At 41.3% G+C, this 17117-nt stretch overlaps 1 protein-coding gene across 1 annotated transcript in view; it reads left to right on the top strand.

Annotated features, from left to right (window-relative positions):
• The window catches only part of BEND6 (BEN domain containing 6), a 487762-nt gene that overhangs the window by 377486 nt on the left and 93159 nt on the right, over positions 1 to 17117 (top strand). Inside the window, exon 6 of the mRNA XM_078646806.1 lies at positions 8439 to 8656. Coding sequence (XP_078502932.1) covers positions 8439 to 8656 — 218 coding nt within the window. The remainder of the gene's footprint in view (positions 1 to 8438; positions 8657 to 17117) is intronic.

The raw sequence follows: 17117 nt of genomic DNA on the forward strand, positions 1-17117 counted from the left end.
GGTGTGTGTTTTTACACAAACTGCATAAAGGTCTGTCTGTAGTAGTTAGATATAATTGGGCTAAGAACATCACTGCACCATTTCAGGTCTCCCAGAGATTTAGACAGGGATGTATACTGACCCCCCTCTTATTTACAGTATATATTAATAATTTGGGGAGGACCCTATGGACATCCTTGGGCGGGCTCCTATCTCATTCCCACTCTTTTGTATACTGATGACGAGGTGTTGTTCACATTGATAGCAGTAGGTCTGCAACATCTGCTCAATTTGTTTGTTATTTTTATGAATAATTTGGACCTGTGTGCAATCTTTAGTAAATCATATACCATGGTATTGGGACCTGGACGAAAAGGGACAGAGTAAATACATTCCAGAAGGGGGGTGAGATCTCTAGGATAAAAACCTCTTACCTCTGGAACTTATTTGACGGTAAGGGTTCATGGGCCAAAAAGGAATGCTATGGCTAGGGCAGTGGCCTCGGTGTTTGACTTTGTAAGCAGCTTGGGGGCCAAGCCTATTAAGGCACTGATTAAAATGTATCATTATATATGTTGTGCCCTGGTATCTTATGGCAGCAATATCTGGGGATATGAAGAGCCCTCTTAGTTACAGGTAACAAAGAATAAGTTTTTGAGATGTCAACTCTCGGTCCTTAAATCTATGACCCTTAATCAAATGTGTTACAATATGGCTTAGTCCAGAATTGGAACTGAACAAGGCAATCCTGAAGGACTGTATGCATCTGGATAAGGCTGATCATATTCCTTGTCTTAGTTATAACAGATCAGCCTTTAGGGATTTTTGATTACCAGATCTATACAGCTGCCCTGATAGGATTGTTCGAGGGGATCTTATGTGGGTAAATAAACATATCTCTGTAGGGCAAGCATCCAGGGAGAGCAGGGAGCTTTGTAAGCCCTCCGTGTGAGCTTATGTTATCACGGAATCTTGTCAACACATAGAACCCTACCTCACAGTAGTTACAAAGCCTCATCCATCGCCTTCTGTTAACAAGATTTAGGATGAACCTGTTGCACTGGATTACGCCTGTGCCGGTGGGCTGGAATAAAACTAAAAATGTGCCCGCATGCAGCTGTGACTACTTTTCCGATCAAGATACAATTCATTTTGTTTTATTCTCTGAATATTATAGTGCGTAGCGTAATCAATTCATTTGACCACTACTGAAAGGAAAACAATTCTCTTAAACAAGACCTGACTTAATTTTCTTACAGATGCTGCCTAATAAATATGTTTGCCAATTTTCTAGTAGGCACCATTAGAGCCAGAAAGAGAAGAGGTTGATAGGGATTTAATGGGATGATTGTTCATGTTTTTGAGAAGGCACTGTGCTTTCCTCATTTTGATTCATGCCTAGTATGATTTTGAAAGGATTTTATAAAGATTATATATTTATTGCCAGTTTGATTCCGTATTTATGTATCATAAGGCTGATTCTATTGTGTCCGGTAGGATGGTATTTGACACCAGTGAGACTAAAGGCAATGTTTTGGGGTTTCATACGCATGTTGGAAGGGATGTGATGAGGCAGGCACTTGCCATCATAACTGGTGGATATGCAGGCTCATCAAAGACTCGTGGAGGGCTTATCTCTTATTTGAACGTGAACAGTGTACAAAGCTGTTAAAGCCATTGATTATATTATTATCATGAAAAGTCTTTAAACCTGCTGCTGTCCCCTACAAGTAAGCTGAACTCTCAACTTTCATTAGCTACTAGAATGAGAATCGCTCAGAAATGGAAGGCCCCATATCTTCCCAGTATTAATCTGTTGTGAGTTAAAGTCTTTAATTTATATGCAATGGAAACATTGACAGTGACAGTCAGAAACAAGCTCTCATGATTTGAAAATAAAGGCCATCCTCCAAGCTTGTATAAAGACATTCTTAGGTGATACATTTAGATCCCCAGTCCTACTAGGTCTAACAGCAGGCACTGTTCTGTCTCCCCAGCGAACCAAGGATTCTTGGTGTTTCTCCCATTTGGTCACCTTGCCTAACCTTTGGTGCCTTCTTTCTGACAGCACTCATTGCATGATGTGCACTTACCTACTGTTTAATGCAGTACAAAGTGCCACATGTCTGGCAATTGGGTTGGGTATGTTTCATACAGTGTGTAAGGTAAGTGATCTTTGTAAGAGTATAGCATAACATGGCACTACTGTTTGATTCCTGGTATAACTTTAAAATATTGTTGATTAGAACATAATTTTGATAACTTTCCTGTCAACTGAAAGCAGAATCATAGAACAATACTCACTATATCTGCCAGTATTTTATCACAGAGACTAGGAGGATTGTCTCCAATGTTGATTACGTGTTTTCATTCTTTTTGTTTAATTTTTCATAATGTTGACCTTAGATATTATCAGGAATCCTCCTGGATGGCTGAAGTGGGTGAATGGTCAATGTGTTACGCGTAACTCCGTCAATATTTTGCATACAGGACCCTCCTAAAGGTGGCCAAAGATTTCGTACAGGTATCATGTGAAGTCCTTATTGGGGTAGATGATTAAACAGCATTAAAAGACTAATGGATGGAGCAAGCTCATAAAATAAGTCCTTACTAACCACAATAATAGATTAAAACGATTAAGCATAGAAACTAAAGGAACAGGCTTTGAAAAGATAATGTATTGATCGATTTAGGTACAAACTGATTAAATCTAAACAGAAATATCAAAACCTAAAGAATATGTTTGGCCTTGGAAGTCTTCTTTCTAAGCCCAGGTGAAGATGGCACTGTGGATGAAGATTTGACAGAGCGAAGCTTCAAGCGTTTTTAGGCTGGTACCCTTTTCTGGCTAGGCACCAAAAGAAAAACACCCTAACACACCAAAGGTTCAGTGGAACACCACACAGTTCTTTATTTATTGTCTTGTGCACAAAAAGGTTAGTGGTAAATGCAAATTGTCTGTCAATGTACAAGAGTTTACATCTGTAGTCTCTGGTTCCTCGCATCTATCAGGCCACTTAGGATTTGTCAGGCACTTGGATTTCCCACAGCAGAGGCATGCACCTCAAAGCAGACAGGCAGAGTACCCTAGGAGGACACGGGACAAGTTGAAAATATTACCGGTTCAACTCTGGTAGGCAGTTTACGTACAACAGAAACTCAGGCACAGGAGAACATGCTTCTTGTTCAACTCTCAGAAATAACTGGCAGCAATTCAGTAGAGGGTGAGCCGAGATTATTTTGGAATACTATTCTATCCTAAAGCACACTTATGATAGATTTCCCCAATACTGTTTTCCGCGTACCTTTTCAGCAAAGTTACCCATAGCAAAATCCAGTGGTAGTATGTCTTTCCTGTCATTTGAAACTGCCAGAGTTCTAACTTTTGTGTAAGAGCACCTCTGTCCCTTCCTTCCCACTTGACCAAAACTTCAAAGACATCCCAAGTAGTGATGCAGCACAGATGTAGTAGTCACCCTTACCGGCATTATGCCTACTCTCACTAACGAGAAATAATTATCCCTGTGTTTAATCATTGTGAAATAATTGTTGTGACTTAAATTGAACTGTGTTTAATACTTTGAGCTGTCAGGGAGGGACATCAGTATAGTATTTCAGCTGATGTTTTTATATCTGTTGATGGCTGTCTTAGTTTTTAAGTCATATTTTCTTACCTCTTATACAATACAGCCATAAAGATATCTTGCTAAAGTGCTCAATTCACTACAAACTATGTAAACTTTCCAATTTTATTCTAATCATCTTCAAAATGTATTTCATGCTGTTGACCTTTCAGCCACATAAACATGAACAAAGTACAGAAGTCTTTCTTAAAACTATTATTATAGAAAAAATACACAACATTGAGGGAACAATAAAAGAAAGAATAAATGCACTAAAATATTTCGATTGTCAGGACACTCAATGCTGATAGTAAAAGTCTAATAGCTTTATCACAAAGTTTCTACTGCTAATTTATTACATTGTGTGTCCTTTGCTTGCGCTTTTTTCTATGTATTGGGCAACTCTCCAAATCGGAGATCCTTTGTGAGAATTTAGATGTTTTATTATTAGGTCGCACTGCCTTGTCCGATAGAAGGTGATTAGGAAGGACGTATTGAATTAATGAAAAGGGGAGGTAGATGAACACCTTTTAGAGAAAAGCGAAGGGAAGGAAAGGGACGACTTGAATTTGGCAGGCTATGACAATCGCTTATCCCTAAAATGGTTTCGAAGATTAAATTGTCTTTTGACATTGAACCACTCAAGATTGAATTAATAGACATAGAGACACAATGAATGTAGTATTTTATGAACAAAGGAAACAACTTGTAAGCACAGCTTTCAGTGAGTTGGGAGAGATGAGCGCTTGGATCTGTCCGAGGGAGACTGCTAAAGGGGAAATACTGTGTATAGTCATGAACCCCGAGAGAGGCTGCAGTGTTTATATAACTTCCGGCCACATGCTGGAGCTATAATCAACACAATGGCCTCCTGAGGGGTGGACAGGCATACACTAAATCCTCAAACAGTGCAATCCATTTTTCACATATGAGGCACACCACAGTGTCATTTTTTCATGTCAAACAGGTTACACTGCATATGATGTATAACAGAAAATAGAGTAGTAAATGCCTACTTCAATCAAGTGAAGTGGGTGAAGGAGAAGCTTGAGTTATGGGTGAAGTATGTTGCTGTGTTGTTGAGTTGAGTTGTCTTGTGTTGTGGTGCTGCACATTTATGTTGCTGTACATTTCTGTTGCTGTGTTTTGGCTAGTTTTGTTTTGGATTGTGATGTGTTGTTGTGCTCTTACATTCTGATGTGTCATTCTGATGATCTTGTTTTGTAGTGATGTTGAGTTATTTTATTTTTGTATCTTGTACTCTTTCCTGATTTGTGTTATTGTGGTGTTGTTCCACTACTCTGTTGCAGGACACTATTTTGCTGTATTGTGGTCAGTTGTATGTTTTTATTGGATCATTGTACTGTAGTGCATGTTTGTGTGTGTTGTGTGCTGTCATGATGTGTCGTATTTTGTGCTGTCATGTTAACCTGAGTTATATTGTCATGATCTTGTGCTATTTGTATTGCTCTGTTGTAATATCGTGATGTGCCCTCATATCTAACCCAGAGGCACATTGAACTTTGTCTTTGATCATCCTTCTACGTGGATCTCCATGGCTTTTCACACAATGAATTGTGAAAGTTTTCCTTATTATTTTGCACTTAGTAGAATAATGCTATATTCATAAAATATAACTAGTGTTTTTTTTTAAAGGACTATTTTCTTTATCTGTGTGTCATCAATTATTTGCTTTTAGTGTCCTTTGACAGACACATTGTTTTCTAACCATCTAAAAAGAGAAGTAGTGTTTTCCTTTCTGAAAGCTATAGAGGTGTGGTCAAAATCATGCAAACTAGTACACTTGTACATCTGTGTATAATGGCATTTTCCTTAAAGGAACAGAGTAGTTGGTGACTGTGTAAGAAAATGGGATGCAGATGGTAGGTGCAGGCAGGGTTTATGAAGTAAAAATTGTGGGTATTCGTTTGCCAGTTTAAAAAAAAAGTAAACAAGTGAATTCGGTCAACAAGCATCCCCTCCTTTCAGCCTTACTTGTGTAATAATTCTATCTTTTAACTAACCCAGTACATGACTCTATTACTTTATACGGGGAACAATTGATAGCAAAAAATTCACATCCAGGCAATAACGGTGTAGACAACTGGCAACAACTTAGTGTGACATTATAAACACAAGTAAAAGAAAAAAGGTATAACCAATAATCATAATGATATAAAATTTAATAACAATGATAACATTTGATAAACACATTCATTTCGATACAAAATGTTGTAAAAAGATAATAAGGAAGAATACAGTATTCAATTGCAGTATTCACTCTACTATTGGGGAAAAATAAAAAGCTCTGATAACTCCCAAGGCTGATTGACGGAATTGATGTCTGTCTGTCGACGCGTTTCGACACAACCAGTGTGTCTTCTTCAGGACAATATCAGCGTATTTCTACTGATTTCTTCATATGTTTTCTCAGGATTCGTAGATAAAAATATAGTGCAGTATATGATGTACTGTCCTATCACTACCTCACGGTCTTTGATCTTTTGTTTGAATACAACTATAACAAACGTTCCGAGTTTTTCATCATCTGGAGCTCATTGTAATTAAGGCCATTCTAATTATTTCTTGTCCCATTAAAGCATGCTCATTAGTAGTTAACGTCCGAAGATCTGCACTTGGATCACGTCATATATATCACGCATAAGCCAGGCTCATGAGCAGATACTTTTTTGTAAAGGTACTGCGCCTCGCACGTTCCCGTTTAGATTTCCAAATTGCTTGGAGAACGTTCAAGAGCTTTGGGACGATGATGGAGTCTGGAATCCGGAATGGCGGTAGTAGAATGCCAATATAATAACCTGTTTGAGGGTCAAGGCCCGGCGTGTTCAATGGCGGCGTCTCTGTCCGTGACAAAACAAGAAGAAAGGATACGGGGAACAGCCATTACAACACAGGTTTTACCACGCGTGCTTTTACATCGCATGCGTTACAGAGCATGCGATGTTACAACGCGTTTTAAAAAACCACGCATACCATTACCTCGCATGCGCTATTACAACGCATGCGATGTAATGGCGGCGGGGGCGGCTATCCATGTCGTTGTGAGGAAACTTAGGCTGTTTCCTCACAATGACGAGAACCAAACAGGAAGGAGGAAGCAGGATCCCTCGGCGACGCTGGAGAGGAGAGAGGTAAAGGGGTTTGTAGTGTTTAGGGTACTGTATAAGTAGTGTGGTAATGTTTGTGTTGTGTGTGTTTTATTTAAAAACGTTTTAGTGTGTGTTGTCGTGTTTGTGTAGTGTAGTGTATTAGGGAGGGTAGTGTAGTAGTGTTTATGTAGTGTAGTGATTTAGGTTTTTGGGTAGTGTAGTGTTGTAGTGTTTGTTTAGTGTAGTGTATTAGGGTTTAGGGTGGTGTAGTAGGGTTTATGTAGTGTAGTGATTTAGGTTTTAGGGTAGTGTAGTGTAGTGTTGTAGTGTTTGTGTAGTGTATTAGGGTTTAGGGTAGTGTTGTAGTGGTTATGTAGTGTAGTGATTTAGGTTTTAGTGTAGTGTAGTGATGTAGGTTTTAGTGTAGTGTTTGTTTAGTGTAGTGTATTAGGGTTTAGGGTAGTGTAGTAGTATTTATGTAGTGTAGTGATTTAGGTTTTAGGGTAGTGTCGTAGTGTTTGTGTAGTGATTTAGGTTTTAGTGTAGTAGTGTTTGTTTAGTGTTTTAGGGTTTAGGGTAGTGTAGTGTTTTAGGGTTTAGGGTAGTGTTGTGATTTAGGGTTTAGGGTAGTGTAGTAGTGTTTATGTAGTGTAGTGATTTAGGTTTTAGGGTAGTGTAGTAGTGTTTGTGTAGTGATTTAGGTTTAGGGTAGGTGTAGGAGTAGGGGTAGTGTTGTAGTGTGGTAGTGTTTTTTGTGTTAGGGGTAGTGTAGGGGTGGGAGTAGTGTGTTGTGTAGGTGTAGGGGTAGTCTTGTAGTGTGGTACTGTTTTGGGGTTAGGGGTAGTATAGGGGTGGGAGTAGTGTCTGGTGTAGAGGTAGGGGTAGTGTGGTAGTGTTTTTGGGTTAGGGGTAGAGTAGGGGTGGGAGTAGTGTGTTGTATAGGGGTACGGATTTTACTTACCTTGCATACTTTTACTGCGAGTATGGCTTTACCACGCATGCCTTTGTGTTGTAATGGCATGCGTGGTAAAGGCATACTCGTTGTAAAAGTATGCGATGCAATGGTATGCGATGTCATTGACATCGCATAGTAATACCCGCGTTGTAATGGCACGCGTGGTATTAGTATGCGATGTGTTGACATACATTCCTTTATACAGTCCTACATTACATAAGCACCTATATTTTGGTGAGATCCTAACAAAGTGGTGTGTTTTGAGAAAGTCTTGAAATGGGCTAACATGGTTTGGTATTGTGGTAAAGTGCTATTGGTTATAAAAGCAATTTAGAAATAATGTTATGCAATTTCTCTGTATAAGTTTATTGTTAGGGGATATGAGGGTCAGGTAAGGGGGCAGCCACAGAACAAGATATAGATTACACAGAAGATATTAAGGTTAAAAGGTGAGTTTCAGTCACTGTCAAAGGAAAAGGTTCTTTTTGATGAGAGCAATTATTCTGTTGAATAAACTCCCTGAAGACATGTTCATTGTGAAGTCAATATTTTGGGATGCTCGCAGACTTGTATGCTGTTGGGGACTCATTTTGCTTTCCCCTTCCTTGGCACCGGAATAGTTCATGTGCTGTGAGATAAGACTCTAAATTCCGGCAAGAGAAAGATTGACTTAATGGCCCACGGTCTTTGTTCTAATATGTAATAACTGTTGCTTCTATGTAACTCTTTGCTATGAATACATATTTTACAGACTGTTTTGTGCTATTTCAGTTTTGCCTAAAGCTGTTACACATTTTGAGGAGCTAGTGGGTATGGCAGAAGCACTACTCAAAGGCGGGGTGACCCCAGCCGCTTCTAACATCCCACCACAGACCAGCTGGCAAACACAAAATACGCCTCTGACAGAGTCCAATACAGCTAAGCACAGCAACTGCAACTCTCCACTGTTGCTAACTGTGGTGAAAGAGGAGCCAACTGTTATTGAGCAGGTCAGTGATGTTTTTCCTTGTTAGTGTGTTGTTAGGTCTTTCTGGTTTAAGAGCCCATTGAATCTGAATGGTATGCAGTGCATCAAATGGTAAATGTATAAATGGAGTATTTGATAAATACATTTATAAATAGAATATTTGATAAATACATCAAACTACCAATACTTCCTAGATTACACCTTTGTTATGTGTGTTTCTCGTATCTGATGGCAACAATTGCCCCGTTTTTTATATGGCTGTAATGGAGTCACCGTGGGCACAATCTGTACATAGATACCAATAGTGTTAAAACGAAGGAATTAGACTAAAGAGAGGAGTATTGCAGATAAAACTGCAGTTTGTACCTTCGGTAAATTGAGAAACAGTATCAGTTCGTTTTAAGCCTTCTAATTGCATCACTGTGAAACTAAAGAGTGCACTGCTGAAATAAATTAAGTGCAGTGTTGATTTGAATAGCAGCCCTTCATATTTTTTTCTCGCACAGATTGGTTAAATGTAACTGTAACACCCACCATCACATATTAGAGTAAACATATTGAATTATGAGCTACCCCATACATTTAATCCCAGACCTCATATCCCAAACCAGCGTATCCTAAAATTTAGCCATGTACTTCAAACCACTAACATCACACCCAGACCTTAACCCTACACCCCTAACTTTGCCCCCTAACCCTTTACCATTAACATTTAACCCTATACCTTTTACCACTTCAACCTATACATTTAATCTAAACCCTCTTTCGTAACGTATTGCTCCTCAATCCCTATATCTCAAGCATGTAACTCAACCCAATACCTCAAACCGTCAGCCCGATTTTCTTAACCTTCCCCTTCCCTTAATCTCTGCACTTTATACCCTTAATCCTGTACCCCAACCCTTTACTCCTAACTCGTAACCTGTATCCTGTGTACCTCAAACCATTAACCTCACACCCCAAGCCCTTAATTCTTAATGCCATACCCTAAACCATATACCATCAACACTTAACCCCTATGCTCAATACCCTTAAGCTTTTATGCCCCTTCATACTGTCCTTACTTTAATACATTTCACAAACAAATACTCTGGAATATATTATTTTTAGAAGCGTTGCTTTAACAATTTCTAAGCAATACCTGTCAAGTTTCAAACCTGTGTATTTCTTTATTGAACAAAACACTGTTTTTGCCATAGGTAGACAATGCCAATCTGGTGGTTTATTTCCTGTCTGCTTGTTGCATATGTGTGGAATAACAGTTGGGCAGATGATAGGAACTACATAAATGGCATGGAGAGTAAAACTGTGTTTTCATATAGGGTAGCGCTTATATGGGTACCTGTCTGCATTGCTACCTCCTAGACACACCTTTCCATTAACTGCAAACTGACCAACATTTCAAGTGTGACTTAGAGTTGATGATAAGGAGCATCCCTATCTTTGAATTTACTGCATTTTGATTGCATACCGCTCTTCTCAGTTTTAGTTTTGATAAAATGAAATTAAAAAATTTCTTTTAGGGACCTTTAAATTATTCATTCAGTTGGGCATTCTAGTTGAAACAACATGTCAATGTCAGACGATCGTGATCACTACTTCCACAGTATGAGTCCTATGGTTTACAGCTCCTGAGCAGGGACATTTGAAGTATGAAAACCTCATTATGTGCCATATCTTTGATGGGCTTCTGAGGAGAAGTTCCGCTTGGCTTTGCAAGAGCATAATACTTCAAGTCCTCTTAAAGCCGTTTAAAAGACTAGAAGAACTCAGCCAACTCGATACCTGGAGTGGAGATTGCAGCCTCACTGGTTAACACCTTAAACGACAAAGTGCACCATCACATCATTGTTGAACCAAGCTTAACTTATAGGCAGTGTGTAAAGTATTGGTGCAACACTTTAAACAGTAAAACAGTGAGAATACCACACAAAAAGATTCCTCACAAGGGTGGAATAATAGAGTTTGATTTAATAAATAAATCAAGACCAAAACAACAAAAAGCCAATAAATAGAACTTAACTTATTCATTTTTAAAGAATTAACTGTGAAATAGCACTTAGAAGCAATAAGTGCTTACTTGGGAGATCTGGTCACACCAGTCCAGGACAAAGTCAAACGTTCAGTCCTATCGCGATGGAGCGTGAGCTGAATAAAGGGACCCAGTGAGGTCCTCTGAACCAAATTACCTAAATCCTAGAGGCATCAAAGATGCGGGGTGCAGCCGAGGTGATGCGTCAGTATCGATCCATGCAGTGGCAGCGATGCGCCGGTACTGATCCACACAGCAGCGGCGATGCGTTGGCTCCAATCAGCAGAGAGCTGCGGTGCAGTGATTCAGCATCTGTATCGAGGATGCCATCAACGGGGATGTGAAGACCTTGCACCAGGAAGATTATCATGCAGTGGTGGTTCGGAAGGCAATGCGTCAGGCCGATCCACACAGCAGAGGAGATGTACCAGTTCTGATCCACGATACAGGAGGGATGCGCCAGTTCTGATCCATGCAACAGGAGCGATACACCGGTTCTGAACCACACAACAGAAGCAATGCACTGGTTCTGATCCTCACAACAAGAGCTATGTGCCGGTTCTGATCCATGCAACCGCAGTGGGGCGCTGGTTCGACAGAAGATGCATGGGTTTGGCTGGAGCAAACACCTTAGACCCACTTCCAAGGGTCCAGGACTGGGGTGGCACCATTTGGCAAGGCAGACACACAGATGGCAGAGTACAGGTGCAGAAGGAGGGTGGTTGGAAGTATTTTATGTCCCTGAGACTTCAGATCAGGAGGCCATTCAGCTAGCACTTGGAGTCACTCTGGGTTCAAGTGATGCAGGTCCCGTCCCTCTCATGCAGGCCGGGGGAACAGCAGGCAGAAGAACAACACAAAGAGGCAGGAATCCAGCAAGGCAGCAGTCAAGCGGAGTGGCAGTCCTTCAGCGCCATACAAGTCCTTCTTTTTGGCAGAATCTTCACATGTCCAGAAGTGTACTTAATTTGTGGTGTCAGAGGTCTAGTAATTAAACCAGGTTGTGCCTTTGAAGTGGGGAGACTTCAAAAACATGTATTTGAAGCGCACAGAGGTCATCCCTTCCTAGCCTGGCCCAGACTCACTACAGGTGGATATGCAGCTCGTTGCATGGGGAAAGGAAACAGCCTATTCAGGTGTAAGTGAGGCTGGGTCCAGCTGCTCTCTCCCATCCTGCCAGGCCGGCCCATCAAGTCACACCTAAGCTCACATTGTGTGTGGCTGTCTAGGGGGAATACACAAAGCCCAGCTGTCACCCACAACAAGTGCAGCAGGCCCGCTAGTAGCATTTCATTTGCAGACATGCAGTGCACTTTACCTGGGACTTATAAGTCAATTAAAGAAGACAATTGGAGAGGAGCCAATATTACCATGTTTAGGGGAGGGAGTACAAGCACTTTAGTACTGATTAGCAGTGGTAAAGTGTGCAAAGTCCTAAAGCCAGCGAAAACGAGGTCAGAAAAGTGTAGGAGGGAGGCAAAAAATTGGAGGGAAGACCACCCTAAGGCTATCAGGTCTAACAAGCTACATGTAAGAATAGACAAACACAGATTTAACACCACAAAAAACTTACCTGAAATGCTTGTTGGTAAATATGTCTTGCAAAGCATGCATGTCATAGAAGATGGTATTAAAGTGGGGTACAAACACACATTGCTGTACAATTCAAAAACTCAAATTCTTGTAGAAGCTAGAACTTAGAAACAAATCTGGAATAGGAATATTGGTTTCATATCTCACCATGGAGAGTTTTGAACCTGGCAACATCATTGCAGCTACACCAGTAAGACCAAGAACACCCAAATAAATATGAGTTGTTTTCCCATCCATGGTGAGGTTTGAAGATAATGTAATTTTGATGCTCACTTTAACAACATCTGTACCAAAGCACAATTAGGAAGAACAACAAGACAGCCACATAGATTCACTCTCCCTTTCTACCTTACTGCTAGCATCCTTGTACTCTATTGTGACCTGCACCACGTAAGAAAGGGATCACTTAGATCAGGATCGTTAAGTTGCATGAGCTGATTACCACTGCTCAGACCTGAGACCTACTGAAGTGCCTATGGATTAGCTACTTTTCAAGAATTGAATTGAATTTACTTTTTACTGACTGTCTGATTAGGTAGAATCTGGAGGATTAATCTATAGGCGCTATACTAAAACTTATTATTGCATCAGATCACTTGGAGGCACCCTAGGGCACAGCACCCCACCTCACATGCACCCTTCCCCATAGCTGCCTATATATTAACTGATTCAGAGCAACATGATTTGATGAGCTCTGATTGATGTTACTTCAACCATGTTAATGTATATATTAGGACACCCTGCTACTGATATCAGTTCCCAGGACAGTGTCCCCACCTCTGTATCCCCTGTGTTTGCAGGCCATATCAACAGTGGGGTTGGCATTTTATTTAATTGTTGTAAATATTTCCCCCACTTGTTTGGCGTGATATTACTATTTCTTTTTCTTTTCCCCAGGTGAGATTGTTAACAAGACACCAAAATGTGCCTGAGCCCCTTAGTTTTCTGGCTGTGCGAAGGCTTGTCTAATTAAGTTCATCTTTCTTTAAATGCGCCGTTCTTATTAATTTCCTGTATGTTGGTCAGTGGAGTTGGATCTTTAGTTTCAAGTCCCTACTCGTGCCCCTGTCCATTCTAAAGTGACATACTGAAGCGGCTATGGATTCGCTACTTTTCAAGAGCTAGCAACGAATTGCCCGTACACTTCTCAATGGAACTGTATACGTATTTTTTGGTGCTGATGGTGCTTGGTTATTCGTAGAAACACAGGGGCTCATTACGATGGCGGACGGACTGGCTCCATCCACCATGGTGGTGGAAACCGTGACCGTCGTCTGCCATGCATGCGGCGGTCCCGCATACCCTATTATGATGGGACCGCCACCGCAGCGGTCCTGTTCCGCACCCTAAACATTGCAGCAGTGGCTGCTGACAGCAGCACCACTGCGATGTAAAAATTAGCATGATGTGCATTTCACTGCACTACATAGCAGGCACTACCCTGTGCCTGCCACTTGGTGCAGTGAAATGTCAGGAGGTACCATGGGCACCCACCCAGTGCACCCTCACCTGCCCCCAACACAAGGGGGGCCCGCAACGGGCCCCTGAAACCAAACTCTGCCTGCCTTTTAACAGCATCACTGCTTGCTAGACACTGCCACCATTTTGTGGATGTAGACCGTTCCGCCAGGCAATCGTAACAATTGCTTGTGGTGGTTCCATGGCAGACGGGCTTTGCCTCTGCCACTGTCGTGATCTGAATCCCACTGCCATTGTAATATGGCGTGGGAGAATCGCGGTCCGCAGGGCTGACAGACCTCACCGCCGGCCCGGCGATGGCGATCCTTCTGTCATCATAATGATCCCCACACTTGAACAACACTCAAATGACTAGAGACTGCTTTTTACATTCTGTTCCTCACTAACAAGATTGTTTTAATAAGGCTGGAAGTGACTGAAACAAGTGGTGAAGTTAGGAATTACTATTAGATAGATTACATTGTGCGCACTATTTATACTGAAGTCTACTTTTTTCCAAAATATACTTGGACTCTGGATTAATTCAGAAACTGTCATTGTGTTGCTTTTCATATATGCACTATATTATGTAGAAAAACACTTTATTTTGGAAAATTGCACATCATAGATTTAATCATCATCAAATAATCTTTATTCGGTCAAAAAGGCGATAAAAGCACAGAGTAAAAAATAGATTACAAACAGATCACACACAATAAAGTCAACATAAAATACTAAATTGCACTTCAGCATTGCCTTTCCATAACGTCATTACTGTGTGTTATAGAGAAGGTTTTTAATCACTTACAGTCTCTCTACTCTTTTGATATTTGTGTTGCTGTCTTACATTTTATAAGAGGAGCCCTAATAATACGGAAATAACTGAGTGTATCAATTCTTAGCGTACGCTATAGCATCTTCATATGGACTTTATCTTTTTTGCAGGCTGGGAATGGGATTCTTTTGAGGGTGACAGAATTGCCAAGAAATGTACACTGGAATAGTCTTATAGTGTTGCCATTTCGTTTCTTAACTTATTTGTATGTATTTCTTATGGTTTTATAGGATTTGGCATTAATGATTTTTAGTATTTTACTTAAATTATGCATTTTACTCCATGACATATTTTCATTGAATGTGTTGTCGTTTTTGTGCTTTTATGATTTACTTGTCAAATCGAATAAAGTTTATGATGATGGTGAGTCACACTGCATATTCTTTCCTTAAACTCCTTGCTTGAGTAATAAAATTCAATATTGCATAACAAATTGTTGGGGACTCATAGTGTTGTAAAAACAGTAAATCTTGGTGTGTTTTAAAACATATCTCAGCTAAAATTGGTCGTAAAAAACGGATTCTAAAATCTGAATACAAGGTGCAAAATAACAAAGTGCTTAGATTTAATCAAGGACCAGGCTTATAGATTTCACAGGATTATGTTGTGTTTTTCCGAGCATTGGATCCGCGGGCACATTTTCCATATAGTAGAGGACATGCAGCACACTTGGGAATGTGAAATAGCCTAAAATAGACATTTTATTATAATGTTTCCAAGTTTCGGTTAGAGAAATACATTAGGGCCCCAATTCAGATTGAGTGAGTGAGTGAAGGTATTTCTAAAGCGCACTAATGCCGAGGCGTCTTGGCGCTGTGCATGGTAACTAAGATATGTGCTGGCCAATGTCCTATAGAGTAAAAAGCCACGTCTTGATTTCCTTCCTGAACAGCCTATGGTTGGAAATTCGTCTTAACTGCTGTGGTAAAGAGTTCCAAAGCCTAGAGGCCAGATGGGAGAAACCCTTCCCTCCCCAGCATTGTCTATTGATCTTAGAGACCATAGCCAGCCCTTGAGAGGCAAACCTCAAAGATCGATTTGGCTGGTACCATGTGAATAGGTTTTGAAGGTCAGAGGCCCCCACTCCCGCCAATGCTTTGTGAACCAAACAGAGTGCTTTAAAGTCAATCCGCCTCTTAACTGGGAGCCAGTGAAGCTGCCTGATGGCCTGTGAGGTGGAGTGATATTTAGGCAGGTGGAGAAGTAGTCTGGCTGCGGCATTCTGAATAGATTGCAACTTGGCCATTTGAGCGCACCCTACTCCCAAATAGAGGGTGTTGCCATAATCTATTCTAGAAAAGATAGTAGCGATTATGACAGATTTCCTAAGATGATATGGAATAAAAGGTAGAATCTTTCGTAGCCCCTTAAGCGTAAAGAAGCAGGCAGAGACCACCTGATTCACCTGAGGCTTCCAGGACAGATCTTTATCGAAAATGAACCCTAGGTTCCTTGCTTTCGCCAATGGAACCGGACAGGCTCCCGCCGATGTGGGCCACCAGCTATGGTTCCAAATAGACGCTTTCTGTCCAAACTCTAGGACTTCCGTCTTTTCTGTGTTCAACTTCAAAAAGTTCAAGTTCATCCACTCCATGACCTCCGACATACAGCCGGAGAAATCAGCAGCCTTGGAATCCACAGAGTGGGACACAGAGACGATCAGCTGAGTGTCATCAGCATATGACACTAGCTTGAAGCCCAGGTTCTTTATTATCTTGGCCAAAGGGGAGACGTAAATGTTAAACAAGGTGGGCGATAGCGCCGAACCCTGAGGGACTCCTCCTGGGAGGGAAAATTTGTCTGACTGATGGCCATTCCAGACGATGACTTTTTCCCTGTCAGATAGAAAGGAGGTGAGGAGATCTAACGCTGGGCCCTCGACACCAACATCCTGTAGCCGTTGGATGAGTACCTCATGATTTACGGTGTCGAAGGCCGCTGTTAGATCCAGCAGAACCAGTGTGACTCTGCCTCACTCATCCATCCCTTTCCGAATTTCCTCCGCTGCCATCAGTAAGGCCGTTTCCGTGGAATGATTTACATGGAAGCCATGCTGGGTGCTATATCGAGAATATGGCGTGTCTCGAGATAGAAAGATAACTCCCCATTCATGGCTTTCTCCACCAGTTTAGCTGGCAGCGGCAGGCAGGAGATGAGACGATAACTCTTTTCATCGGAGGGGTCTAACTTTGGCTTTTTTAGCAGGGGGCGAATACAGGCCTTTTTTCCAAGCTGATGGAAAGACTCCCGAGCTCAAGACCTGATTCAAGACTGGCAATAGTAGGGCACTTATCTCTGCCGGTGCCAGATGGAGCACGAAAGGTGGACAAGGGTCCATCGGAGAGCCTGACTTGGTTTTCAACAGCAAGTCAGCCAGTGTATTCTCGTCCAAAGGGGAAAACAGTGAGAAGCCACTTTGTGCTCTACAGGTGCCACCGTGCCCATCTTGCTTGATCTGTATCCTATTAGCTGCTCTAGACAGATCGTTATACACGGATTGTACCTTATTCTGGAAGTAGGACGCCAGCTTATCCGTAAATGCTTTGTCTGGCTGAAATCTAGTGC

Source organism: Lissotriton helveticus, chromosome 6 (genome assembly GCF_964261635.1).
Source record: "Lissotriton helveticus chromosome 6, aLisHel1.1, whole genome shotgun sequence".
NCBI lineage: Eukaryota > Metazoa > Chordata > Amphibia > Caudata > Salamandridae > Lissotriton > Lissotriton helveticus.